Genomic DNA, 26,428 nt, shown 5'->3' on the forward strand with positions numbered 1-26,428 from the left:
TATGAGGACAAAATGACTGAAGCCCTTAGCTTAACAGGAGGTGTGTCCCAAAAAAGAAACTATAGATGCCTTTTCTCAAGAAGAAATCTTACTAGGTTAAGGTAAAAAAAAAAAAAAAAAAAAAGATGGACAAAAGCCCACAGCACTATTGTAGTTAGAACCCCTGAAAAATGTTCATGTCCCCATCGAACTTCGGACAACCAGAACGCTTGATAATTTAGTAGGACCAGCAAGAGGGCCTGATGCTTGTGTGTGCCAAAGTGTCCAGGCTTCTGGTGAAACTGGGCCGCAGTTCCGCTCATACCTGCTGGGCAATACTGTGAGACTCATGAGAGGGGCTGACAGCACTGCCTTGGCCTCCCATCTTAGATGCTTTCTAGTTTGTCCTCAACATTACTTGGAAAGAGTTTGTTGCCATCAGTTGAACCACATGGGGGAGTGGACAGGGCCCCTCCACCTCACCCCCATCCATTCCATACTAACCCCGTGTCCTGTGGGTGAGGCCGCCTGTGCTGTCTTCCACCCCAAGCCTGCAGCAAGCCCAGTGCTCAGGTTTGCACAGTCCTCTGCTGCTGGATGTGAGGCCCTAAGAGCTCGAGAGCAGGCAGCACACAGCTCCGAACGCACCTCAGCGCAGAGCTTGAGGCGATCAACCCCGATCCTCCATCGGGCCCAGGCTGGCCACGGCCATTGCTTCCTCTCCTCTCCTCTGGCCTCCATCTGTCTTCCTTCTACACCCGCACTTTGAGGCAACCATAACTTCACTCAGGTTACACTCCAAAGACCAGTCCTAAAACAGACTATCCACGCAAAGTGCCCTAACTAGTGTTGTCTTCAGTATTTTAAGAGGTTCAAGTCTCAGACCTCAGACTTGCCCTTCCTTCTTTGTTTGCTTCCTTTCTTTCTTCTTCTTCTTTTTTTTTTTGCTTATGTGGTGCTGGTGAATCGAACCCAGGGCCTCATGCATGCAAGGCAAGCACTCTACCACTGAGCCACCTTCCCAGCCCTTCCTTTCTTTCTTCTAAGAAGGCACAAGAAAAGGATCTTGGAAAAACACATTGAGAGAGAAAATTCAGTACCCTATTACCTATTTCAGTTCTCTTCTCTGAACCAGCATCTCCTAGTTTTGTAAGAGAAGCCAAGGCCTCTGAAGTCGCATGCAAAACATCACAGCAAAGGCACAAGAGACCCACACTCTTTATGGTCCTGGCTTATTTCTGTGGCACTTCTGTCTCACATCTATAACCTGGAAAACCCTAAGCATGCTGTGTATCTACTGGTCTGACCGCTTTCAAAGTGATTCATGGCTGAGGAAAGCCAATGAGCAGGGAAGCCTGTGTGCTCCTCCACACCAAGCAGACGACGGCTCGAGGGAAGGGGTGTGAGGCCGCTCCCAAGCCCCTCATGCAGGAAAGTGGGCGGGGGAACCTGAAGAGATTCGGAAGGCCACCAAAGCAACTGCTGGCAAACGACCATCCATTTCCTGCAGTGCTATCTTGAAAAAAATGCAATGCGGGGCTGGGAAGGTGGCTCAGTGGTAGAGTGCTTGCATTGCATGCATGAGGCCCTGGGTTCAATTCCTCAGCACCACATAAGCAGAAAAAAGCTGGAAGTGGCGCTGTAGCTCAAGTGGTAGAGTGCTAGCCTTGAGCTGAAGAGCTGAGGAATAGTGCCCAGGCCCAGAACTCAGGCCCCACGACCAACCAAAAAAAAAAAAAAAAAATGCAATGCGGTAGAAAGAGTAACCCCTTGCAAGACAGCTCGCATAGAAGAAGAAAGCCAGAGCCATGATCTTGATGCAAGGTGTCACAGTGAGTCTTCTCCTCGCCCACCCGCCTCAGTTCACAGGAGGAGGCCGGGAGCAGCCCAGCCTGGCACTGAGGAGGCTGTGGCCGGGAAGCCGGCGTGCAGCTTTGTCCTACTGGCCACAATCAGATGTATCAGGAACGAAAGGGTGACCAGTTCAGATATGTCCTCGAGGTTCCAAGCCTAAGGGACATGTCTTATACGCAGACCAAAAAAAAAAAAAAAAAGCACATAATAAAAAGTAAAATTAAAAAGAACAAAGTGGAGACAGAGATAAACTGAGAGAAGTTAGGATGGAAGAAGATCAAGATCATAATGCTATTCTGTTTAAAAAATACTGTTTAGTCCAGAAAATCTAAGAAGCCTTGTAACCACCTGAAAACCAAGCAGGCAATGAGATGATGATCTCCATCCCTGGAGGCTTCTTACCCCCACCCCACTCACTTAGAAAATATCCCACAATGGCACAGGGACGCTGAATTACGCCAAGATGAGCTCTAGGTATTTCTAGCAGGTTCTTCTTAAATTAAACATGCAAAGAAGCAAGGAGAATGTGGTATTCCAAGGAACATCCAGGTTCGGGTTTATCTGCTTAAAGCCAGAGCATCCCACCTACAACGTTAAACTCCATTTCCTATTTCTTCTGAACTTTGTTTCCAAACCCACATACATCTCCTCTTCCACTGTATGTAACAGAATCCACAGCCTTCTCTCTCTCTGCAGTCATGCAGGCTTCCTGTTCTCTGTAACATTATAAAGAGTATTCTTATAGTCGGGAATCTTTGACAATGCCTTTCCTGGTTTCCTATCTGCAACCATCTTGATCGTTCTTTTCTCTCTCTGCTACTTTTCTTGTTTGTCAGATTTCAGGTACAAAATGGGTGGCCGTTAGATGAGAACTTCCATCATCTCTCCATCGGGAAACTCCATCTTATGCAGCAAACTGCTGATCCGGCCTCTTCCATGACCAGAAGAGTTCTCTGTCAAATGGAAGAAACATATCAGCACCCTTTAATGTGATTTCATTTCACCTAGAAGTGTCCTTCATCACGGTATATACCTAGGGAAGGCCACGGGTTTACGTGGATAACCAGGGAAAAGGAAAAGCTGAGTGACAGGACTCAAATGCAAATAAAAGCAATCGGGCCAGACTCTGGTGGTTTGAACCTATAATCCTAGCTACTCAAGAGGCTGTGATCTAAAGATGACAGGTGGGAGCCAGCCCTGGCAGGGAAATCTAAAAGACTAACTTCCAATTAACCAGTAGAAAAGGCAGGACTAGAGGTGTGGCTCAAGTGGTAGAGTTCCATCCCTGAATGGAGTAAGTCCAGCAAGAGTGTAGGCCGAGCTCAAGCCTCAGTGCTAGCACAACAACGAGAACCATGGCGTTGATGAAGCTGGGGCTCTGTACAGGCGCTTTGTACCGGCGCGCCTCACCCCCACCTCTTAGAGCTGCCTGTGCCCTTCACATACTCCTTGCCCTGCTTAGACACGGGCACATCTCCAAACAATGATGACCGTCTACACGTGCGGGACCTCCTTGGGCAAAACTACCAACTCACACCTCAAATGGCGTCGCCTCTTCAAGACTTTCTGAGGCTGTTCTTGTAACTATGGTCATCTAGGTCAGGTCTAGATTCCCCTGGAGACTTCAGGCGAGCTGAAGGCCGCCCTTCGCAGTGACCTTCTTCTGAGCATTGTACGCTGCTCGTCAGCACTGACGCGGCGCTGTGACGAGTCTGCCTCTCTCTCCAGCAGGAGGCATGAGCCCTTGGCATTCAGAACCTTGAAGGCAATGTCTGTGAACCTGACACACCCCAGACCACCTCCTCTGGGGAAGGGTGAGTTACACGGCACACACCACCAAGGTGGAGGCATGGAGTGTGCTCATTTCACACGTGGTATGTTACAAGCGTCTACACACACACAGCCTAAGGGTGTTGGCATGAGCATGACTGGAGCGTGCTCAGCTCCCATCAGACTCCGTCCCCTGTGCCACATGGGGCCCTGGTCCCTCAGAGTCTGGTGGGGACGCTGCCACGTACCTGGCTTTTCTGCAGTCCCCTTGGCGGCTAGGTGTTTCAGGAGAGGGCTGTGGGAAGGGGTTGTGCTCAGTCTGCCGCGGCCGGGGAGGGAGGACATGCTGGGCCACAGTGGTTGGGCACCCCTGTCGGTCTGGGTGCTGCTGTCCTTGCTGCCTGTCTTGGCGTGGGCGCTGCTGCCGGCCGAGGCGGGGGCTGGAGAGGTGGGCCGCAGGGCGGCAGGGGCGTGCTCCTGGTGCTCCTTCCCAAGCAGCAACCCTGAGGGCAGAACGGCGCTGGCAGTCAAGTTCTGCATTCCACCCTCCCCCTCCGCCTCCCTCTGCCCCTTCCCTTTGCTTCTCCCTTCCCTCTCTCTAAAAACAACCAAAAAAAATCCTAATCTTGTAGATTTCGTTCTTGACTCTGGAGTGCTTAATTCACTCAATGATTTATTAGCCAAGCACTTACAAACACAGAGAGTAAAAGCAGAAAGGACTCAGTTTGGTCTCTAAAATATACACTTACTTTTTTGGAGGGTGTCAAGAGGTGTTGTCAAACAAACTGGTTAAACATAAATAAACTGTAGAATAAAATTATCCATGGGACACAACCACTGGGAAGGGCTGTACTCAGCCTGTTGCCATTGGAGAAGGGACGACAGGGTTGAGAGAAAGCAGAAAAGAGGTGCTCAGAGCCAGAGAACGAGGGGTGGGAGATTTCTGCAGAGCTTTCTGAGACTGTGCCTGCCTTGTGCAGCAGGACCGGACAGAAGTCCTGTGCCTCAGAAAACGCAGAATGCTTCTCTGGTCCTGTCTTATGCAGCATGACTAGACAGAAGTCCTGCGCTTCAGAAAACTTAGAATGCTTCTCTGGTCCTGTGTGTGTTCCCACTGACCTCCTGCCTTCTGGACAGGGAGGGGAGGGACGGGTCTCCCACAGCCCGAGCTGTATGTGTTATTCTGTGAGCCAGACCTCTCTGGTGAAGAGGTAGGCTCCCACACAGCAGAAAGCCAGCCAGACTAAAGAGAAGTCCTGCGGCAAGGGTGGGCTAGGGAAGAAGATATACTGGCTACAGAAAAAGGAGATGGTGTGTAGCAGAATTCACCTTCCTCAAACGCTTCCCACACAGCTGGATCTGAGCGCTCAAACACAGCACACATTCAGAAAAGTGCTAGCACTCCAGAGCTAAAGTCTATAGGAAAAACTTGTTCATTCATCTTGTTAAGAAGCCGGCCATTCATAAAGCACCCATGCCAGGGCACAGTTCTTAAAATATGTAACTTGGCTGTAAAGTTAAAATGGAGGTTGGGCTCCGCTCTGGGGATGGAGATCCTGCCTTCCTAACAGGCCCCTAGGCGATGCCCATGCCGAGTACCTGTGGACTGTGTGGAGCAGCAAAGTCTTTGCCTAGTGCTTCACATGTATCTCATTCTGAAGTACACAACATGCTCTTATTCTCCAACAGAGAAGGAAATGGGAGCTCCAAGAAACTAACGTCTCACAGCTGAGAAGGAGCGATAATGGGAGGCGAACCGGCTGTGGTATAAACCTGCTGTGGAGCACAGCCCGCGTTCTTTCTACTTCCTCAGGCTGTGTGTTAACGTGGAAGGCTGACAGGTGCTCCTGAATAGGTAACAAGGTGAACAACCTCTAGCCAGCCATCTCCTGAGCGTGCTGAGCAGCCGGAAGGCAGACCTGTGCCTCCCTCTCCTCTCAAGGCCTTCGATAAGGTGACCTGGGGCGGGGGGGGGGGGGGGGGGGGTGGTGGGGGGGTGGGGGGGGGTGGGACGCAGAGCCCTCAGGCTCTCTCCCATTTTTGATACCCGGACAGCAATTATAGCAACAAGGAGAATACTGCTGCAGACAACACAGCAGCTTTTCCTTCAGGCCAAGGTCCTCAGCTCCCCGCCGTGGGCCTGCCAAATCCTGGGTGTAGGCACAGAGATGCCCTGGGCATCTTGGGACAAGTGGAAAAACTGAGGAGAGGGCCCACGTTCAACCCAGTGTTCACGCTCACACATGACAGGTGAAGACTCTGCTGGAATCCCTTTTAGCACTGACAGGCTTCGCCATGTCTTACGGCGCTCCCACAACCTAAGTGTGACTGAGGAGGAGACGCAGACATCTGCAGAGCACTCTGGCTCTGCCTCTGGGCACCGCTCTGGCTCCTCAGTGGCCTTGCTCTCACGAGCCTGGCCGAGGGAGGGTGCACTCACCTACGCTCCCCTTCCAGGTCTTCTCCTCCTTCTTCTCCTCGATCAGCTGGCCACTGGTGAGGGAGGTCTGGCGCGAGTGGGTCCCGGTGGCGGCTGCGATGGACGGCACAGAACGGGCAGGCCGCAGGCTGGAAGGGTCCATCTTCCCAGCATCTTTTCGGGATCGCTGCTGGAGAACCTTTATCATGGCATCCTTCTCTATGATTTTGGCATGGAGATTTTTAATACTAAAATCAAAGCAAAACAAAATAATCCTCATGAAATACCATTTGGTTAGAAAACTAACATTCCTCTCAGGCTGTCTGAGGGGCTTTAACAGTAATTTGGTGATGGAATTCAAGTGTTGTTCACATCTTCAAACATCTGCCACCTCCAAACTGTTTCAGGTGAGGCTTAGCCCTGCCCTTCTCCGGCGCTGAGGGAGGTTCTAGGCCTGGGGGGGGTCGTGAGAATGGCCAGGCCCCAAACTCAGGTTGCCCTGGACCACGGCTCAGGGACCACACTTAGCAGGTCTGGAATGGGGGCTGGTGAGGGATGGGATAGCACACGAACTCTTCGGCCCCCAAACAGGGCAAATTTCCACCCTGTCTTTCCTAAGGGGGAAGAAAGGAAGAATGGGCAGGTTCTGGAGGAAGACAAGTTCTCCTCGTGAAAGCAGTGAACACTCTTGCGTTCTCGGTGTGACCTTGGCAGTGACTGGCCTACCACACAGCCTCACTTTTCCATCAGCACTCAGAAACTCAGGTGCCCAGGGCTCCTCAGGCCCAAGTCACGCAGGGAAAGCTAGTGACTGCTGTTAGTCTGCTGGAAACCTGAAACCCATCAGAAGAGGGCATTAGCTAACAGGTCTTTATCTTGTCGGTCTTGGGGATTGAATTTGGAGTTTGGGTACTGTCCCTGAGCTCTTCTGCTCAAGGACAGCGCTCTACCACTTTAAGCCACAGAGCCATTTCCAGTTTTCTGGTGGTTTAGTGGAGATAAGAGTCTCAGGGCTGGCCTTGAATGACAATCCTCAGATCTCAGCCTCCTGAGTAGCTGGGATTATAGGCGTGAGCCACCAGCACCTAGCTTACATTTTTCACTGAAATAACATAAACTCTGGCTTAAAACCTATGGTCACTGAGATGACTGTTTCTCCTTTCCAGCTTGTGGAATACCCAGAGCGAACATGGACATCTAAGTTCTGTCATGAAACAGCCTCCATCTCAGCCCTGGCGCTGATCTGCAATTATCCCCACAAAAAGCACTGGGGCAACTGGCTTAGTCGTGAACACCCTCCCGCAAGGCAGATGGGAGTTTCTGGAGCTCTCCAGTTCATGGCCCACCAGAGCAGGGCAGAGAATCTCTGGAAGAGCTGGCTGGACAGTGAGGACAACAGGAGGCGGGAGGCCGTGGCCAGGAGGAGGCCGGTGGCCAGCGCCACGCTGCTGTCCCTTACGTGAATTCCATGTCCTGACATCTCCTGCTGGCCTGAGCCGCCTCCTCCTCCTCCTGCCAGAGGTGGGCCTCCAGAGAGCTCTCGCCGTAGCTGCCGTTCCGTGAGTGGTTGACGATCGTGGTGTCCCTGGAACACAGAGCACACATCACAGAAGCCTCGCTGGAATTGGCGCAGAGGCGCAACGGAGAGGAAGCCATTCTGCTCTTCACTTCTTCTGGAGCCCAAAGGCCTCCTGCCTCCACTTCTCAACCCAGCCCCGCTCCACAGACGCCAGGACAGAGAAGTGGCAGTGCCCAGGAGGAGTAACCGCAGGGCACTATGCCCCCAAAGCTCCCCACACACGCCTCACCAGCTCCTGTCTTCCCAACTCTAGTCAGTTCTCCTCCTCAACCTAACAGAATTACAACCGTGTCCAAAGAAAGCAAAATGACATTCAAAAATAAAACTCCTCTGCCCTTTCTACAGGGTATTATGCTCTGTGGCAAGTTATGAATGCGCAGAGATGGACACCTGCAGATTCATCATCCTTGTACGTGATAATTTTAAGCTTCTTCTGCCTTTCACCCTTCTCCTGCATGGATGGCGCATGTAACCCTAGCTACATAGGAAGCTGAGATCCAAAGAACTGGAATTCAAAGTCAGCCTGTGCAGAAAAGTCCAAGGGACTCTAGCTTTAATTAACCAGGCTGGATTTGACTGCAACCTTCAGTTCTCGGGCTCCTGAGTAGCTAGGATTACAGCTTTGTGGGAGCCCCTTTGAAATTGGAGGGTTCCCCCAAATATACAGATCCTAAAGCTTTGGTGATTTCAAGCATCTCCAAAGTAAAAGCCCAACCTGACCTCTAGGCAAAAGACAAACAAAGACAAAAAGGCCGGCCATGGGGGGGCATCCAAGACTCTGTGTGAGGGCAGCAATGTCTACTGCTGGGTCCAGCCACCCAGGACCAAGGAGAACCGCATGGCTGATTTAGACACTTCTTTGTGACTTAGCTTTGTGGATTGCAGTACTCTCTAAGCGAGCATTTACAGGAAGAATTAGGCTATGTGCCTACAGAGAGAAAGTAAAGCAATGAAAGTGGGTACTGACATCATCAGGGAAGGATTCCTAGGAAAGTGAATCAGATCTCAGGTGGCCCATGGTCCACCACAGTGTGGAACCAACCACTGTTTTCTTCACTTATAAATAAGGAGTATTGCTCTCAGGGTTGCCATGAGGATTACGTGACATAGCACCATGGTGCAGGAATCACAGAATGTACTGTGGTAACATCATTCTTAAAGATCACGTGGAATTCCACAGTGTGAATGGATGTCAGGTTATTAAATGGGTCTCATTAGACTTGATGCTGTTTAAAATGCATTGATATTTTTGGCAACAGTGGGATTAATGCCTGGGACATTCATAATGAAACCTTAGACAGATGTCAGGAACTAGAATCTTACTAAAAACAAGGTACATACTGTCAATTATCCTCCAGAAATGTTACATCACCTCGCTCTTCATCTAGCCTACAACTTAAAAAAAAATTTATTGTAAAGATGCCATACAGAGGGGTTGCAATTACATGAGTAAGGTAATAAGTACTTTTCTTTTTTTTTTCTTTTTCTTTTTTGTCAGTTGTGGGGCCTGAACTCTGGGGCCTGGGTGCTGTCCCTCAGCTCTTCAGCTCAAGGCGAGCGCTCTACCACTTGAGCCACAGCCCACTTCCAATCTTCTGAGTAGTTTATTGGAGATAAGAGTATCAGGGAGTTTCTTGCCCAGGCTGGCTTTGAACTGATCCTCAGATCTCAGCCTCCTGAGTAGCTAGGATTACAGGCGTAAACCACTGGTGCCTGGAGTAATGAATACATTTCTTGTCAAGCTTTGTTATACCCTTCTTTGTTGTTCTCCCAATTAGCCTGCAACTTTTTTTGCTGGTCTTGGCCTTGAACTCTGGGTCTAGGTGCTGTCCCCAAGCCCCTTTTGCTCAAGGCTAGCACTTTCCCACTTGAGCCACAGCACCACTTCTGGATTTTTTTGCGTAGTTTATTGGAGACAAGTCTCATAGACTTTCCTAAACTGGCTTTGAACTGTGATCCTCATATATCTCAGCCTCCTGAGTAGCTAGGATTAAAGGCATGAGCGACCAGTGCCTGGCTTAGCCTACAGCCTACAAAAAGCGATCTGCAGAAGATCTCTTCCTCTGGGGTGCTGCTGCTCTGGTGCTGTCTGGGTACTGACTGAGCGCGCAATGCTCACCGCTCGGCTGCAGCGGACGCCGCTGCACTCATGGCGAAGTGGCGAATGGTGCTCTCCTCCAGGTACTTCTGCTCCCACCTGGTCATGTCAGCTTCCAGAGCCAAGATCCGCTCCTCCTTCTCCCGCACAAGTTCCATGAGGGCAGGGGCACTGTATTCTGGAACGCTGGCGGGCTGGCTAGTTCCATGTTTCTGGAGAAGCAGAAACAACGGCCAATGCTTAAAATGTCTGTAAGGCCACAACAACCCTGTGTGCAGTTAACTGCACAGAGCAGACATACGCTTCCGGATCTCGAGTCCATGCAGGGCTCCAGTGTGTACGACTACATGACCCTAACACACACCTCCTCATCTGTCTAGTCGCACCTAATACTACTCACTCAGCTATGAAACCAGGCATTATCTAATTCTGCAGAAGCTGGATTAACCACCAGTGTCTCTAAGCTAATCTGCAGTAGTCAGGATTCAAACTCCAGTCTGGCTCCACAGCCTCAAAGTTCTAACCTAAGAAGTGACTGCTGTTGGTTTATACCAGAGACAACAATGAATTAAGTCTTGGCTTCTTGGTCTCAGCACTTTCTCTAGAATCCTGAGAGCAGATTCAGTTGCTCTGTTTCTCCTCTGAGTAGGAGATAAAATGGAGGCACAGATATGGGAGTAAGATGCCCACACCCAGCTGCAAGGCTCTCGTCTGCAATGGGATGTAGACCTGCCCCAGGAGAGGCCTGAGAAGAGAAGCAAAGGAGCCAGCAGGATGTGAAAGTACATCATCTCTAAGGAATAGAAAACTCATTCTCTGTCCCTTCTTTTCATCTCTGTCAGTAAAAGGAAATACAGTTGATTTACCGAGACTGCTCACAATTAGAGCCAGAGTGCTGGTTCTGAGGTGGTTCCAATTCCAGCCCAGAGGCAGAGACCAGCCCTCTCAGGGTCTCGGGCTTCGGCAGGCCTCTATCTGAATGTGGGCCAGGCTCCTTTACACTTGGAGGGGGCACAACTTCATCCTGAGACAGGTACCCCTCCTTCCCCAGTCCCAGGGGCTACACACGTTAAATGCAGAGCCACTGCAGGGTGTGAGAAGTATTTAAACGCATTAGCAAAGCCAAGAATCGCCCAGAGCAGCAGCTGACAGCTGAGCGGCTCGTCGGAGTAAGCTCATAGCGGCCTAGGCTCTTTGTACCGGGTGCTTCTATTCTACGAAGCCTCCAAATATGTGTTATTCTAGGAAGTGGCAGCTAGCCAGTGTCCAACACTGAATGAAAACAGCAGAAGGCACCTGTTCTTACTTGACCTGGTGAGGAAGCTGCCGATCCCATTTGGACAGGACCTAGACTCAGGTAGGACAGATGGACCAGGCCATCAAGATGAAAAGATCTCTATTTTTAGACACTTTCCAAGCAAGTGCCACAGCCTCCTTACGCTGCTATTTATGCTCGTCATTTCCTATCTAGTGGCCACCAAAGCAGTTTACTTTTTCAGCATCCTCTTGACTTTTCATGAGATCAGAACAACTCTTCACTGTCACCAAGGGTTACTTCATAAACCTGGAATATCAGCATTCAAGCATACAGAGAGCACACTGTCTCTACAAGGACCTATGCTGATCAGAACATCGAACTGAAGGTCAGGCAAGACAATGTCTGACACCCACTGAGCTGGTCCAGTTGCTGTGTGCCAGGCATGCTCTGGGGACACCGCAGTAAAACCCACAGCTCTGTCTGTCCCCACATCAGGGAATGTCCTGATGAGCCACATGACCTCCGGCTGGCCTCAACCTCCCCGGCCTCCCTCTTCTCCCTCAAAACACTGTCACTGTTTCCCTTCTACCTCACAGACAACTACAAAAGAAATGACAACGACCTTAAGGTCTGTGTTGGCTGGTTTTTTAAGATACAATTGTGAGTTCTTGAGAATGGTTTTGTGTTCATTGTCTGTCTTTGGGAGAGCAAAGGGAGAACAGAAATGGAGGGAAAGGGTGAACAAACGAGCAGCGGTACCCTCTCAATAATATGCTGAAGCTGAACTACACACCTGTGGGTATAAGCAGGAGGGAAAAATAGGAGAGAGCGTGAAGCAAGGGGTGACTCGTGTACTCACTACCTGATTTATGTAACTGTAAACCCTCTGTCCATCACCTTTATTTAAAGAAAAAAAAAGGAAGTACTTGTTTTTCTTTGTTTCCTTCCAGTTCCTGACATGGCCCTACATCACTGCTGGTACAGGAGATAACTTTTAGTGACAGAACTGTTAGTTCAGTTTCCTTGCTGCTAGTTCCTACTGTGTGGACTTCTTTTTCTCTCTACCTGTTACTCCACTCCTCAGCAGAGAAGTCGGGTAAATGAAGAGTCTGGAAGAGGACATCAAGAACACTCTAGGGCTCCCATGACTCTGACAGCAATGATGTAACGACAGTGGTGAGAATGGCCTTTCTTCATCCACTGTGGGGAGAACTCCTGAAGATTTTCTCAGTTGTCCTTAGGACCTTGTGACCAGGACAAGGACATTGTGATTGCAGAGATCACTTACCCATGGCTGTTTTCTGCCCTCAGTCTAGCTCTGGAACCTGTGCTTCCAGTGAAGACAGGATTCCTTGCCATTCTGACCCCCTCCAGTGTGTCCAGCACACCTTGCAAGAGTGGCGCGCTCACTGATCTTAGAATGTCAGGTGGAAAGCCCTGGCTGGGCCCTGGCCTCAGCCATTGACACAGCACCGGTGTGGTGCTGACCCCCAGAGTTCCCTGACACGCCCAAGTCTCTCCAGAATAATGCCGGAGGGTCAGGGAAGCTGGTCTCACTTCCTCTTCGGGGAAGACAGAGACAAAGCGGTGTTGTTACAGTGTGAACTGAGCACGTTTTCTAGGGGGATGGAGGGAGAGCAGGCTGTACGTGGCAGAATCTTGTCACAGGCAATCACGTCTGCACCAAGAGGATGGTGCCATCTGAAGCACATTCTCCTCTTCTTTCCGCGGGAGGCAAGTTACCTTCTCAGAGCAGACAGCACTGCTTGGTCATGCACAGGAAGCCACCAGAACCTCACGCTGCACGGGGAGAGGACACAGATCGCGCCGAGCCCGGCGCAGAGTACGACCCTGGCCGCGGGTGCCTCCCGGGGGACGGCCCCCGGCCCCTCACCTGCTGGGTTCTCAGGGCATCCAGCTCCCTCTCCAGCCAGGTCCGCAGCCTGCGCTCCATCTGCTCTCGCTTCTCACATGCCGACTGCAGCTGGGTCAGAGCCTGCTGCAGCTTCTCAACTTTCTCCACGTATGCTTGCTTCTCTCGAAGCTGAACAGAGAAGAGCAAAACAGCACAGACCTGAGGGCAGGCTCTCACGGCTGTGGAGGGGTGGCAGAGGGAACATGCCACCGACTGCAGTTTGTGCTCGGTGAGGAGCAGCCTCCTGCCTGACATTACTGGGATAAAGCGGAGGCAGGCCCACCTGCTTTGTTTTCTGTGAACTCGGGAAAGTCTGTGAACGCAGGATCCTCCGCCTCTAAGCAGTCTCATTAGGTCAGATGTTGCATGTGCCATTCATAAACGACCCGTCCTCCAGCACACAGCATTTTCCCCATGTGCCGTCAGCAGGAGACGAGCACAGGATTTGCCTGTTTTGTCCTGCTGAGCAGTGCGTGCCTGGGGCAGTGCTGGCGTCCAGGAGGCACCCAGGACGCCCTTGCTCAGTGGACTGACATGGTCCTAAACCACAGCCAGGTCCTGGAGCCTGGGTCTGCCCCCTTCACCTCTGATAAGCTGAAGCACACCCAGAGGAGTCTGGTCAGTAACAGTAACTCTGTCGGCACTGCCACACGAATCATTGTTCTTTATATGGAGTATTTCATGGAATGCCTCCCACTGACAATGAGAAGAAAAGTTTTTTCTTATTTTCACTTAAGAGACGAGAAAACTGCTGGGTACTGGTGGCACACTCCTGTAATCCTAGCTACTCAGGAAGCTGAGATGTGAAGACTGAGGTTCAGAGCCAGTCCAGGCGGGAAAGTATGAGATTCATCTCCAAATCACCTTCAAAAAGCTGGAACAGAAGCTATCTATGGCTTGAGTGGTAGAGAACTAACCCAAATAAAAAAAGCTAAGGGAGGGGCTGGGAAGGTGGCTCAGTGGTAGAGCGCTTGCCTTGCATGCCTGAGGCCCTGGGTTCGATTCCTCAGCACCACATAAGCAAAAAAGAAAAAAGCCAGAAGTGGCGCTGTGGCCCAAGTGGTAGAGGGCTAGCCTTGAGCTGAAGAGCTGAGGGACAGCGCCCAGGCCCAGAGTTCAGGCCCCATGACTGGACCCCCCCAAAAAAGCTAAGGGACAGCCCCCGAGTTCAAGTCCCAGGGCTTCATGCATGGTAGGCAAGCACTCTACAAAGCCACATTCCCAGCCCAGGAGCATCTTTTTTCAACAACAATTGGATTAAGAACATCATTTTGGAACGCATCTTTTCAGCGTGCTAAGCATACAGATTATCTCTGGCCTTTTTCTTCCATACTTTGAACCTACAGGAAAGGATGCTCAACCCAGCCGGGTGACACAGAGGTGACAGGGCCCTCACAGGGGGCCCCTTCTGCCCGGCCCCATCTCTCCTCCTCTTGCTCAGCTTCCATAGCCCAACTCCCTAGTGTGGACCTGGGACATGCTTATTCTTCAGTTAGGCCTGAAGGGAAAGTCAGCGCAGCTCACTTCATAAAAATTAAGCCAACAGATTGATGTTACCAGAAACGACTAAGTGTGCAGTATTTGGGAATCATCAAACCCCCCCCCCCCCCCCCCCCCGGGCTAAGGTCAGAGTACTGCACCGTCCAGCCCGTTTGTGGAACTCAGAGCGAGATCTGCTGGACTTCAATCCTCGACCCATTATCAGATGATTTTTGCCTTTTTCCTTGTAATAGGGAGCCCAAAGAACCAGCAACTGAACTCTTCTATACAGGCCCAGTAGTGTCCCTCGGTATGAAGCTGTGAGCTTGCTGCTGATGGTGTTTCTACGCTGCCTGGTTTGGAGATATCCACATTTGTTTTTCACTCACTTTCTTTACCCACCCCAAGTCAGCTCCTCAAGGCACTTCTGGCTCAAACAGCGGTGTCAGGAAAGGGCCTGGAAGCCTCTTTCCCTTCAGACCCCAATCCCTGAGGCCGGTCTCACCTCCTCTTCCAGCTTGATGACTCTGGCCTGGGCATTGCTCAAGGCCTGGTCCAGGATCTCAATGTGTCTCCGATGGTCCTCGCTTGCAGTCCGTACCACCGCCAGCTCCATTTCTAACCTCTCCTTTTCCTTCAGGAACTCTTTGTCTGGAAGGGAGAAAGGACAGAGCTTGCTCTGTCAGAAAGCACTTGGCCACTGGGCTCCCTTCCCTGGCAAGGAGGAGAGCCTAAGAGCAAATGTTTACAGGGCCGGGTTCCTGCTATCCCCCTTCCCAACGGCAGTGGTGTTTAAAGCACACGGAGCCTTTGAGAGCTGGTAACGGAGAGCCCCCAGCTCACAGAAAGGCTCGCCGTTTATTAGCAGCTAAGTCTCCCTCTCGCAGGATGGTCCTTACTTTGTTGTTGTAAGAGATCTTAGGAAAGGCCAGCTTCATGCTCAAGTTTTGGCTGAGTTCTGATGCATATGCGGAGAATTCCTAGAACAGGCAAGTTGACACACCAGGGAATTCATGCCCAGAATGGCTGTTTACTCAGTGGATATCAATTACCCAGAGCTATTTGGAATGGCGTTGTTTAGCCTGATGGCTCTGGTCCCACTGACACAGAAGATGTCTGCTCACACACTGTTTACTCTCGAAACCACAGCAATGGCACAGGCTCCGAGGCCAAGCCAATCTGATTGATTCTGGCGCCTTCCATACCAGAGAACCTTGCACATGACTTCATTGTTCTGAGCTTGCAACTCTTCAAATAAAGCTAGCAAAACATATTTTTCAGGACTGCTGTTGAAGATTAACATGACTGTCAGTGAAATGCCTACCAAAGGACTCAGCACATAACATATGCTCCACAAACACTAACATCTGTCCCTGGAGACTTAGCACATCCCAGACACCAAGCCACAAGCTTTACAAGAGAAGCCCCTGGATCCTCACAACAACTCCACTGACAGACAAGGAAACAAAGCAAGCACACCGTGACACTGGATCCTCACATCAACTCCACTGACAGACAAGGAACGAAGCAAGCACACCGTGACACTGGATCCTCACAACAACTCCACTTGACAGACAAGGAAACAAAGCAAGCACACCGTGACACTGGATCCTCACATCAACTCCACTGACACACAAGGAATGAAGCAAGCACACCGTGACACTGGATCCTCACAACTCCACTGACACACAAGGAAACAGAGCAAGCACACCGTGACACTGGATCCTCACATCAACTCCACTGACAGACAAGGAACGAAGCAAGCACACCGTGACACTGGATCCTCACAACAACTCCACTGACAGACAAGGAATGAAGCAAGCACACCGTGACACTGGATCCTCACAACAACTCCACTGACAGACAAGGAATGAAGCAAGCACACCGTGACACTGGATCCTCACAACAACTCCACTGACACACAAGGAAACAGAGCAAGCACACCGTGACACTGGATCCTCACATCAACTCCACTGACAGACAAGGAATGAAGCAAGCACACCGTGACACTGGATCCTCACATCAACTCCACTTGACAGACAAGGAATGAAGCAAGCACACCGTGACACTGGCACCAGGTCAACAGCAGTCCCACTTCACTGAGTAGATGGGAACTAAACTGAGACCCAGTCTGAGATGTCCCACCTTAGCCTTCCTGCCGGCACAGCCTGCTGAAACCTTCTCTGTGATCACTGAGGTCTGCACTCCCTGCTGGCTGCCCAGGAGGAGGGGTCGTAACCTCCGCTGGGCACACTCAAGGTGGCCACTACTGAGGAATGGGATGGGCTGGGTGTCATTGCAGGAAGAACAAAGAATCAAGCATCACAAAACAACAGTGAACATGGAAGATCTTCCAGTGCTTTGGGTTTTTATTTTGTTTTTTGGTCAGTCACGGGGCTTGAACTCTGGGCCTGGTTGCTGTCCCTCAGCTCTTCAGCTCAAGGCGAGTGCTCTACCCCTTGAGCCACAGCGCCACTTCCAGTTTTCTAGTGGTTTATTGGAGATAAGAGTCTCAAGGGCTTTCTTGTCCAGTCTGGCTTTGAACCTCGATCCTCAGATTTCAGCCTCCTGAGTAGCTAGGATTACAGGTGTGAGCCACCAGAGCCCGGCTCAGTGTTTAGTTTTGTTGTTTGTTTTTTGGTGCTTACACTCAGGGTCAGGACACCCTATCTTAGCTTTTTCTGCTCAGGGTTGGTCCTGGACCACTCGATCCTCGCTCCCCTTCCTGCTTTTTGCTGGTTAGTTGGAAATAAGAGTCTCATACACTTTTTCTGTGCAGGCTGACTTTGAACTGTGATCCTCTGATCTCAGCCTCTTGAGTGGCTAGGATTATAGGCATGAATTACAGCATCCAATACCTTTCAATATTAACTTTAAATGTTAATGGTCTCAACTTGCCAGTCAAAAGATGTAGAACAGCAACAAGCATCTAAAAGTCTGGGAGACTTGTGTCTCTGATTAGCCAGCAGAAAAAGCCAGGAATGGTACTATTGCTCAAGTGGTAGAGTGCTAGCCTCAAGTAAAAGAAGGTCAGGGACAGCACCCAGGCCCTGAGTTCAAGCACCAGGATGGGCAAAAGGAAAAAAAAAAAGTAGCCATAAAACATGGCCATGAAACCTGGGCACTGGTGGCTCATGCCTGTAATCCTAGCTATTCAGAAGATTGAGATCTGAGCATCACAGTTCAAATCCAGCCCAGGCAGGAAAGGCGGTGAGACTTTTATTTCCAGTAAGCCACTAGAAAACCAGAAGTGGTACTGTGGCTCAAGTGGTAGAGCACTGGCCTTGAGCTGAAGAGCTGAGGGACAGTGCCCAGGCCCAGAGTTCAGGCCCCACAACTGACCCAAAAATAAATAAATAAATAAATAAAACCCACAAAAACAAAAACATGGCCATGAAGTAAAGGGCAACGACTGGAAGGTTCCAGAACATGAATACCAACAGACTGATGGGAAGTGCCAGCTCACTCAGGAAGAGGAAGAGACAGACGAACCACATCCATGTGCAAGCTGTCCCGCCGCGTCCCTGGGGCACAGCCCCAGGATTCCTGAGAAGACCAAAACCTGGTCTACTCGGGTCCCTTAGGAATACTGGCATCGCTGGACAGGATGCTGAGTGTGCCATAGCTGTGCATGCAGGACGGAGGGAGAAACGGGAGGAGGAAAGGCGTGACACCGTCCAAACAGAAATGTACTCTTTACCGGACTTGTGTAACTGTACATCACCTTTACAATAACAACTTAATTTTTTTTTTTTGCCAGTCATGGGGCCTGAACTCTGGGCCTGGGCTCTGTCCCTCAGCTCTTCAGCTCAAGGCTAGTGCTTTACCACTTGAGCCACAGAGCCACTTCCGGCTTTTTCTGCTTGTGTGGTGCTATGGAATCGAACCCAGGGCCTCATGCATGCACGGCAAGCACTCTACCACTGGGCCATCTTCGCAGCCCCCCAATTTAAAAAATTTTAAATAAAACTGGCATAGAATCTGCATATAACACATTCTACCATATACCCAATTCATCTCTGGGTTAATTTTTTTTTTTTTTAATTTTATTTTATTTTATTTGAGCACCTCTGGGTTAATTATAATATCCAATACAATGAGAATAGTTGTTATACAGTATTGTTTAAGGAATGACAGGAAAACCATATGCGTATGTTCACTACAGATGAAAACAGTTTTCCAAATATTTTCAACCAGTGACTGATGAAAACCATGTATGTGGTAAGCACAGAAATGGAAGGCCAACTAAATCTTAAGACGTACAAATTTACTGTGTATATGTATATAGCAAAATGTACATACTCATCTGCATTTAACTGAAGGTCTAATATGTATCTAGGTACATATATTATGCATATCTATACACAGTAACGCCTTCGATGTTTCTGTTTCTTTGTTCGTTTGTTGGTGGGATGGGGACTGAAACCAGCACTGAGGTTGCACCCCCGCCCTCTGTTTCTCACATAGCCCTCACAGACGGCAGCGGCTGTGACCCAGCACCAGGGTCTGGCACAAAGACTCAAGGAGGAAAAAGAAGTGATCCATGGTAAGACTGACCAGGGAGAAAGAAATGTGTTGCCTGCAATTATACATTTGTTCTTCCTTCCTTTATTTTAATTTCTGCAACCCCTCATATTGTCATTTTGTAACGCTGAGAAGCAAGGCACAAACCAGTCTTTCTAAGGAAGAAAATTAGTAGCAGATGCAAGCTTATTTTCAATGGCATAAGACCAAATTTCCTGGACTTAAAACACTGTTCCCTGCACGTTCTCTGGCTCCATCAAGATACAGCTGTAGACTCTCACTATAATTCATAAACTAAAAATAGTTCCAAAAACTTACAGTAAAAAAACCACAGTTCCCACTGTATTGTTTGCTTTTTATCATACAATGAACAAAAGGTTTGAATACAGATGTTTTCTGAACACGACGTTTTAGACTACAATTTTTATAAAATAAAAATTATCTGCAGAGGATGCACTGGATTATCAGCAAGTCTTTTACTACAATTGGCTCTGGTTCAAAGTTAAATAAAGAAGGCATAGAATGTCAATTCTAGCAGAACACATTGGGATGGTGGTCTGAATGTATCACTAGTAACAATTCTGGCTAAGGTATTTGCAACCAAATATAATAACTTCTAGTATAGAAAATGTTGGGGGTTTTTGTGTGTGTGCTATACAGAATCCTTCTCAGGGTAAAAATGGGATGTTGTCACCCAACCCCACACCAAGAAATCTTCTGGAAAAAGGAAAGGAAAAAAATTGGGAAGTTTCAGTCCTAGCTGTGGAGCACCTGCAGGACTTCAGGCGAACCTGCCCTTGGCTGCAATTTCTTCTTTTGTAAAACAGTGCAGCGTGCCGAGGCCTAAAATAACTGGAAGCCCAACACTGCCACTTTTCACATTCTGGCCTTTCTCAGCCCCTGGTCCCAGGAGTGGCTCCCAAGGGCAATCACAATGACCTGGGTTCAAAGCTGCTCCATTTAACAGCTTGTATAACCCAAAAAGTCACTCATCCTTCCCAGGGCTCAGTTTCCTCATCTGTAGCATACCTGAAGCGATACCTGTATCTCGAAGGTTTGTTTGGAGGATTAAAAGAAACAATGTACATACAAATAATGTATCCAAAAGAGTGCTTGGCTCATAGTAATTACTCAGTTAGTGTTGGCAGCTTTGACTATCCCAGGCTGGCCTGCACTAGGACCAGAGGACAAATATCAGGCGCAAACTTGCAAGCCAATTGAAGGATAAACTTAGTCATGAGATCAACAGCTCTGGGACTGTCACTAACAGTGCTCATGAGATGGTAGCTCAGCCAGTTCTGGTTTTGAAGACTAGTGTGTGACGGCGACCAGGCCTCAGGGGCCCAGACAATCAAGTACCCCGGCACGCCTGGGGCCCCTCTTCACTGGCAGCTAAGCCTTCGGCTGTGTTGCTACCTGTCTCAGTTTCTGCATTCCAAAAATAATAACCATGTTCCCCAACACTGGATTAAAAAAGACAAGGACAATTACATCATGGTTTATAAATGAAGGCAGCTTATGAAGTGAAATCTTGGAAATTCTTTGATAGTTCTTTTGCATCTACCATAAATCTTTACTTCTTTTGCTTGGGGTCTTTCTTCCTCTTCTTCTTCCATTACTACTGTCTGGAACTGAAGGAAGAAAAGTAAGGACTGTGGCCACATTCAACTACAGCCTGATATGGAAGTAATGTTTTATTCTTACATAGCCACTCCTCCTTACTTATGAGTCAACTGCAGTGGCTTTTGGGCTACATGAACAGAGTTGAGTAGTTATTGCCTCAAAGCCTGAAATATTGACTACCTGGTCTGCAACAGAAAGATTGCTGATTGGGCACAGAACACAACGAGTTCACAGATTGCCTATTACCATTTCGTTGAATATGTGGCGATCACCACTTCAGTCAACGTTGAATGCTCTAAGCAGCAGACACAGGGCCACGCGCTGGAAAGGCAAGGCTGGACTGCAATGGTGCAGGTGACAGACTGGCCCTGTCCTTGGTATGTGCACAGGACAGGGTAAGACAGGATATGATTGCACAGTCACCTTTCCCAATGCGACGAGTCTATATAGAGGGGGAACACAGGTGTAAGGAATATGTAAGGGGAAGATCTAATAGATCTTAGGAAGCCTACCCCAAACAACTGACCTTTAGGTTGAGGTCTTAAGTAGACTTTCTGGCTCTGCGCTGTCAGGGCAAAAGGCAGCTCCCTGACACTACCTGAAATGCAAATGGATGAAATGCAAACATTCTCAGTCTACACTTACTCTATCCACTTATCTAGCTATGTACTGCAAAGGAAAAATGTGAACTATAATAAAAGCTGGATGTTTAACCTTGAAATAGTAATTCTAAGCAAAGCACATTTTAATGTAAATGAAGACCGTAACTCAACACCCGAAAAGCCAGCTCCATTCTTTATGCGTGGAAAATCAAGAGTCCACAGTGAGTGTCCTTTCCCTTTCACACTGGGTGAGCACACACCGACACCCTGTGGATGGAGGGCACCTGGCTGCCGTGCAGGGGGCGTGCAGGGGTGCTGCCCGTCAATGCTGACCAAGAGGGCTCAGGCGCCTCACTCCCTCCGCCCCTCCTCCAGCGCAGGCGCCTCACCTGCTCCGCCTCCAGCTCAGGCACCTCCCGGCTGGGGCCCAGGCATATAAAACATCTTAAAGCTGCACAGTCCTGGGAATGGTAGCGGTCAGCCTAAAGGAAAGAGGCAAAAGGAGGCAAGACAGCTTCCCAGGGGGCGGCGGCTCCCAGGCTGCGGCTCAGGGCTGCGGCCTCCCCGGGCTGCGCCGCTCACCGTCAGTACCTGGCTGGTCACTGGCAGATCTTGCACATGTCAGAGCCAACACCACCTCCAGCACAATCACAACAAGGTAAGAGGAAGGAATCTCTGAGGCTGCAGATGGGCTGGAGGTGACACTCAACCAGTGAAGCTGTAGAAGAGCAAAACGTGTGGAGAGCCAGGCCTGCGCAGGGAACAGGCAAGCAAACACAAAACAAGAGGAAGGTCTAGGCCTCCTCCTCCAGCGGGTGCTACGCTGCCTTCCCCCTTGGCAAGTCTGGTGGGGCAGGAGAGCCAAGCAAGCAGACCTGCAGACAGGGCCCGAACACCTTCGGGAGGGCAGAAAAAAGCTGCTTCCTTTCCAAAGCAGACGCCACTCACGGTTGTCTAAGATCTTAATGTACACCCATTTATAAAGTCCTCAGAACTGTGCAGAATTTGGAAAATAATTTATACAAATTGTAAATTTTTGTAAACAAAGTCTTTAAGTAACTCCATATAGAGGGATTCTTTTAGTCTAGGCCCTTTTCTATTTCATATTAAGACTTCATACATTTATAAACTACTGTGACTTTAAAAAGAAGAAAGGAATCAAGGGAACATAAAATGGATGAAGTTAATATCCAGTAGTTGCAGGTATGCTACTGTTTTGGGGGTGTCTATTTCTTTTGTTTGTTTGAGACAGGGTCTCACTAAGTAGTCCAGGCTGGCTTTGAATTTGGAAGACTCCGGAGGGTGACAGATGTGCACCACCATATCCAGTATTACTTCCTTTTTAATTTCCTCCATCGTGAGGTTTCAACTCAGGGCTAGGCAGGGTCTCTGCACTCTGTCTGTTCAAGGCTCGAGCTCTGCCACTCGAGCCACAGCACCACTTCCAGGTTTCTTGTAAATTGGAGATAAGGGTCTCAGGGCCTTTCCTGTCTGGACTGGCTTCAAATCGTGATCTCAGCCTCAAGTGTGGCTCATGCCCTCCTGTGCCACCAGCATTCAACATTACTTTTCTTAATGAAAAAAAATTTTCTCGAGTGTCATTCTACTTAGAAAAAAAGTGGGGGTGGTGGAAGAAAAAGGACCAAAGTAAAAAGAAAAAAAGAAATTTGAATAGTTTTAAACTGTTTCTAAATAATTTTCCCTCATGTCTTGAGACACCCTGCCTAGATTCCATTACATCACATAACAATACTGAGATATCCCTAAACACTTGAAAAATGCTTCTGGTCTTTCTTGTCTATGCCATTGAAATATAGTGGAGCATGTCTGCACAGAACACACCATTCCTTAAAAAGTGGGAAGGGCCTTGTTGCCTAATTATGGAAATTACAACTTTGAGCCAGAAGGTAGTCTTCAGGAATGTGCCTGAGCTCATACAATATTAAACCCTAGAATTCCATCAGCACCAGCCTGGTCCAGAATAAACAGGGCCATCAGATGCAAGGGACTGACCTGAATTAAGTGACTAATGTACCCTAACAAGGGGCAGGATGGCCGCAGAGCACACAGAGCAAGCAGCACTGTCAGTGACAGCTAGAGATGAGATGGCCAAAAAAGCAAGTAGCTTCATATGAATCTGCAAGACTATGAGAAACATCCCCAACAAAACCCCAAACAGTATTAATGTTCACTCGCCAACAAGATTTTTTAATCAAGTGGGGGTTAAAAATTAAAATTGAATCATGAAGAAACTAAAAGAATCAAAGGAAATTAAACCCACCCAACAGTACTGACAATCAGAAACTTTGCCAATTATTTTCCAGTCATTAGCAGGTAGGGTGTGGAACCTATGCATCGAAGTGCCGCTCTATAACATGACATGCTCTGGAAGCCACATCAGTGCTGACCGACCTCAGAAATCCATCAAGAAAAAATGGAATGCTGTAGGTTGAGAACCCAGTTGTCATGGTTCTCTGTAGTACTTTCATACCAGTCACTGTTCCCCTCAGCAACTGGATCAACATTTTTGTGAATAGTAGGCAGAATTTTTCTTCACTGTTCCTGGCTGAAATGAGTTCAGCAGCTTCTGGGAATGAGAAATGACACACCAAGATAGACAGTGTGGGGCTGGGAATGTGGCTTAGTGGTAGAGTGCTCACCTAGCATGTATGAAGCCCTGGGTTCCATTCCTCAGTACCACATGAGTAGAAAAAAGCTAGAAGTGGCACTGTGGCTCAAGTGATAGAGCACTAGCCTTGAGCAAAAAGAAGCTCAGGGACAGTGCCCAGGCCCTCAGTTCAAGTCTAAGGACTGGCAAAAAATAAAAAAATACGATAGTGCAATGATTACTGTGGATTACATGCTGCAAAAGAGGCAGCTAATCCAGACTTCTTCCTCAACCTTCCAGCCAATCAGAGTTCTTCCTCAACCTGCCAGCCAATCCAGAGTTCTTCCCCAACCTGCCAGCCAATCAGAGTTCTTCCCCAACCTGCCAGCCAACCCAGAGTTCCCCAACCTGCCAACCAATCCAGAGTTCTTCCTCAACCTGCCAGCCAATCCAGAGTTCTTCTCCAACCTGCCAGCCAATCAGAGTTCTTCCCCAACCTGCCAGCCAATCCAGAGTTCCCCATCCTGCCAGCCAATCAGAGTTCTTCCTCAGCCTGACACAAGTCCAGACCTCACCATTGGCCTCTTTTGCTTTCTCGAAGAAAAGAAGTTATGACCCATTAAAATAGTGAGTGTCAGGAAGCAGCATTTCTATTGGTGTTGCTACTCCTTGGACAAATTATAGCGAGACAGAGAGGAATTGTAGATTAGAAGGACAGAGGACACAGCAGACTGTATGCTAAATTACCACACAAAAAGCAATTGCCATCAGTCCCGCTGAAAACTACTACGATTCTTTCCCCCAGCCACCACTAACTTGGGGGTAAACAGAGAGACTCACTCTGAGAAGCAAAATGCCCCTCTGCAACCATGTCTTCATGCTCCTCGTATTCCCTGCTAGACAGCTGCCTGTTGGCCGTCTCCAGTCGATCTGTGAACAAAGAGAAGATAATTAAAAGACTTATATGTGAGTTTAAGCAAGGAGTCTTAAATAAAGGAGTCTACAAGCACTGAGTACGAAGGGATACTCAGGCAGGAGCCCCAAAGTGAACTATTCTTGGGGAAGAACAATAAATGAATTCTAAAGAACATCTAAAGAAAGGCCTGAGATGCCACCTGTGCCCCTGTGCACCAGCAATGCTGGACAGGCTGAGACCACCTCACTTCTTCTGAACCCTAAATCTCCACTTTGAAATCCTTTAATAGACGCGCAGTCTTCATAACCTCTAACCAAGCCCTACTCCAACTTTGACCAATAGTCCTAGATTTCATACAGTAACTACTACCTGAAAACAAAATTAATAAAAGTAACAAATTAATTCCCAGGTCAGAATGACTAATGGATGAAGACTATATAGTGAGTTCTACATTCACTTAAACCACTTGGCATATCTTTATTTATTCAATTAAATGATGCAGCTCAGCAAGTATTTATTGGATATGTGACAGCCAACAGAAAAAGGCTTAGGTCCTAACTAGTGGGGACTACTTATACATTGAGTGCTGGAATGTATGAGGCAGCTGGAAAATGGCTTGCTAACTGAAAGAGAGGCTGGGCGCCGGTGGCTCACACACCTGTCATCCTAGCTATTCAGGAGGCTGAGATATGAGGATCGCGGTTCAAAGCTAGCCCTGGCAAGAAATTCCATGATACTCTTATCTCCAATAAACCACTCAGAAGACCGGAAGTGGCACTGTGGCTCAAGTGGTAGAGCACTCGCCTTGAGCTGAAGAATACAGTGACAGTGCCCAGGCCCAGAGTTCAAGCCCCACAACCGACCCCCCCCCCCCCAAAAAAAAAGAGAGAGGTAAGAATTCATGGGTTGTATTATCACGCATCTTGGAAAGAAGTAGGCTGGAAGTAAAGCACATAGAATTGATGTGGAGATGTAATTAAGCAATCCATGAAAAGAAATAAAAAAGCAAAAGTTCTGTTTTACTCGGCAATGAGTAACATGCACAAAATCAAAATGATGTGATAGTTGCTTGACCCCAAATCTGAGCATGATTTTGGGACAATATAAGAGAAAAAGTAATATAAATGAAGATATGACAAATAACTGCTTGAGGAAAAACACTGCTGGTAATAAAGTCACTGCTCTGGAGAATTGTAAGGAATAGAGCAGGGCCGCTAGGGTTCTCATAAGGTGTAAAAGACTTCAACAATCACATGTATTCACGCATGCACTCTATTGAAAGCGGAGAACCACGAAGGCCCCTACCAGAAGGGAAAAGCTGAGAAAAGTGCTTACCTCTTAGAATGAACAACTGAGGTTATAAAGAGAAACAGAAAACTATTGTTTTTAAGTCCTTCAGAAGTGTCGAATTAAATAATTTTCATGTTATTAACAGAAAGATGCAGTGACTTTTACCTTTCGAGGAGGTATGGGTCTTCTATCTTTCCTGAAGGGTGAGCATATGTCTAGCTTTATCCTCTACATTAGCTCTAGCAAGTGAGACTCTGGTTCCCAAAGAATTCTACCAGGTGACTCAGCCTCATCTGGAAAGGCAAGTGCATCCAACACTGGTCTCTAACGTTCCTAGTCAGACAATGGTGAGTCACATTCGCACACAGACTCTCTTCCGTCCATATCCTCCCGCCACGGCCACTTCAAAAGCTCCTTGCTGCAATGTCAATAAATAAGGCAGAAGAGAACAGCTCTGCTGTTTTAGCACCTCCACTTTCTCCGGGCTGATGACAGTTACAGGATTATCTGATAC

General features: G+C 48.5%; 1 protein-coding gene across 1 annotated transcript in view; it reads right to left on the reverse strand.

Moving 5' to 3' along the window:
* Positions 1-2,360: 2,360 nt before the first annotated feature.
* Amotl1 (angiomotin like 1) overlaps positions 2,361-26,428 on the reverse strand; it is a 55,953-nt gene continuing 31,885 nt past the window's right edge. The window contains exons 6-13 of the mRNA XM_042671508.1: positions 24,549-24,638; positions 14,857-15,002; positions 12,852-13,001; positions 9,721-9,911; positions 7,482-7,607; positions 6,044-6,270; positions 3,852-4,106; positions 2,361-2,786 (exon numbers count right to left, since the gene is read on the reverse strand). Coding sequence (XP_042527442.1) covers positions 2,695-2,786; positions 3,852-4,106; positions 6,044-6,270; positions 7,482-7,607; positions 9,721-9,911; positions 12,852-13,001; positions 14,857-15,002; positions 24,549-24,638 — 1,277 coding nt within the window. The 3' untranslated portion in view covers positions 2,361-2,694. The remainder of the gene's footprint in view (positions 2,787-3,851; positions 4,107-6,043; positions 6,271-7,481; positions 7,608-9,720; positions 9,912-12,851; positions 13,002-14,856; positions 15,003-24,548; positions 24,639-26,428) is intronic.

The sequence above is a fragment of the Dipodomys spectabilis genome, unplaced genomic scaffold (assembly GCF_019054845.1).
Source record: "Dipodomys spectabilis isolate Male_0828 unplaced genomic scaffold, ASM1905484v1 ptg000635l, whole genome shotgun sequence".
Classification (NCBI taxonomy): domain Eukaryota; kingdom Metazoa; phylum Chordata; class Mammalia; order Rodentia; family Heteromyidae; genus Dipodomys; species Dipodomys spectabilis.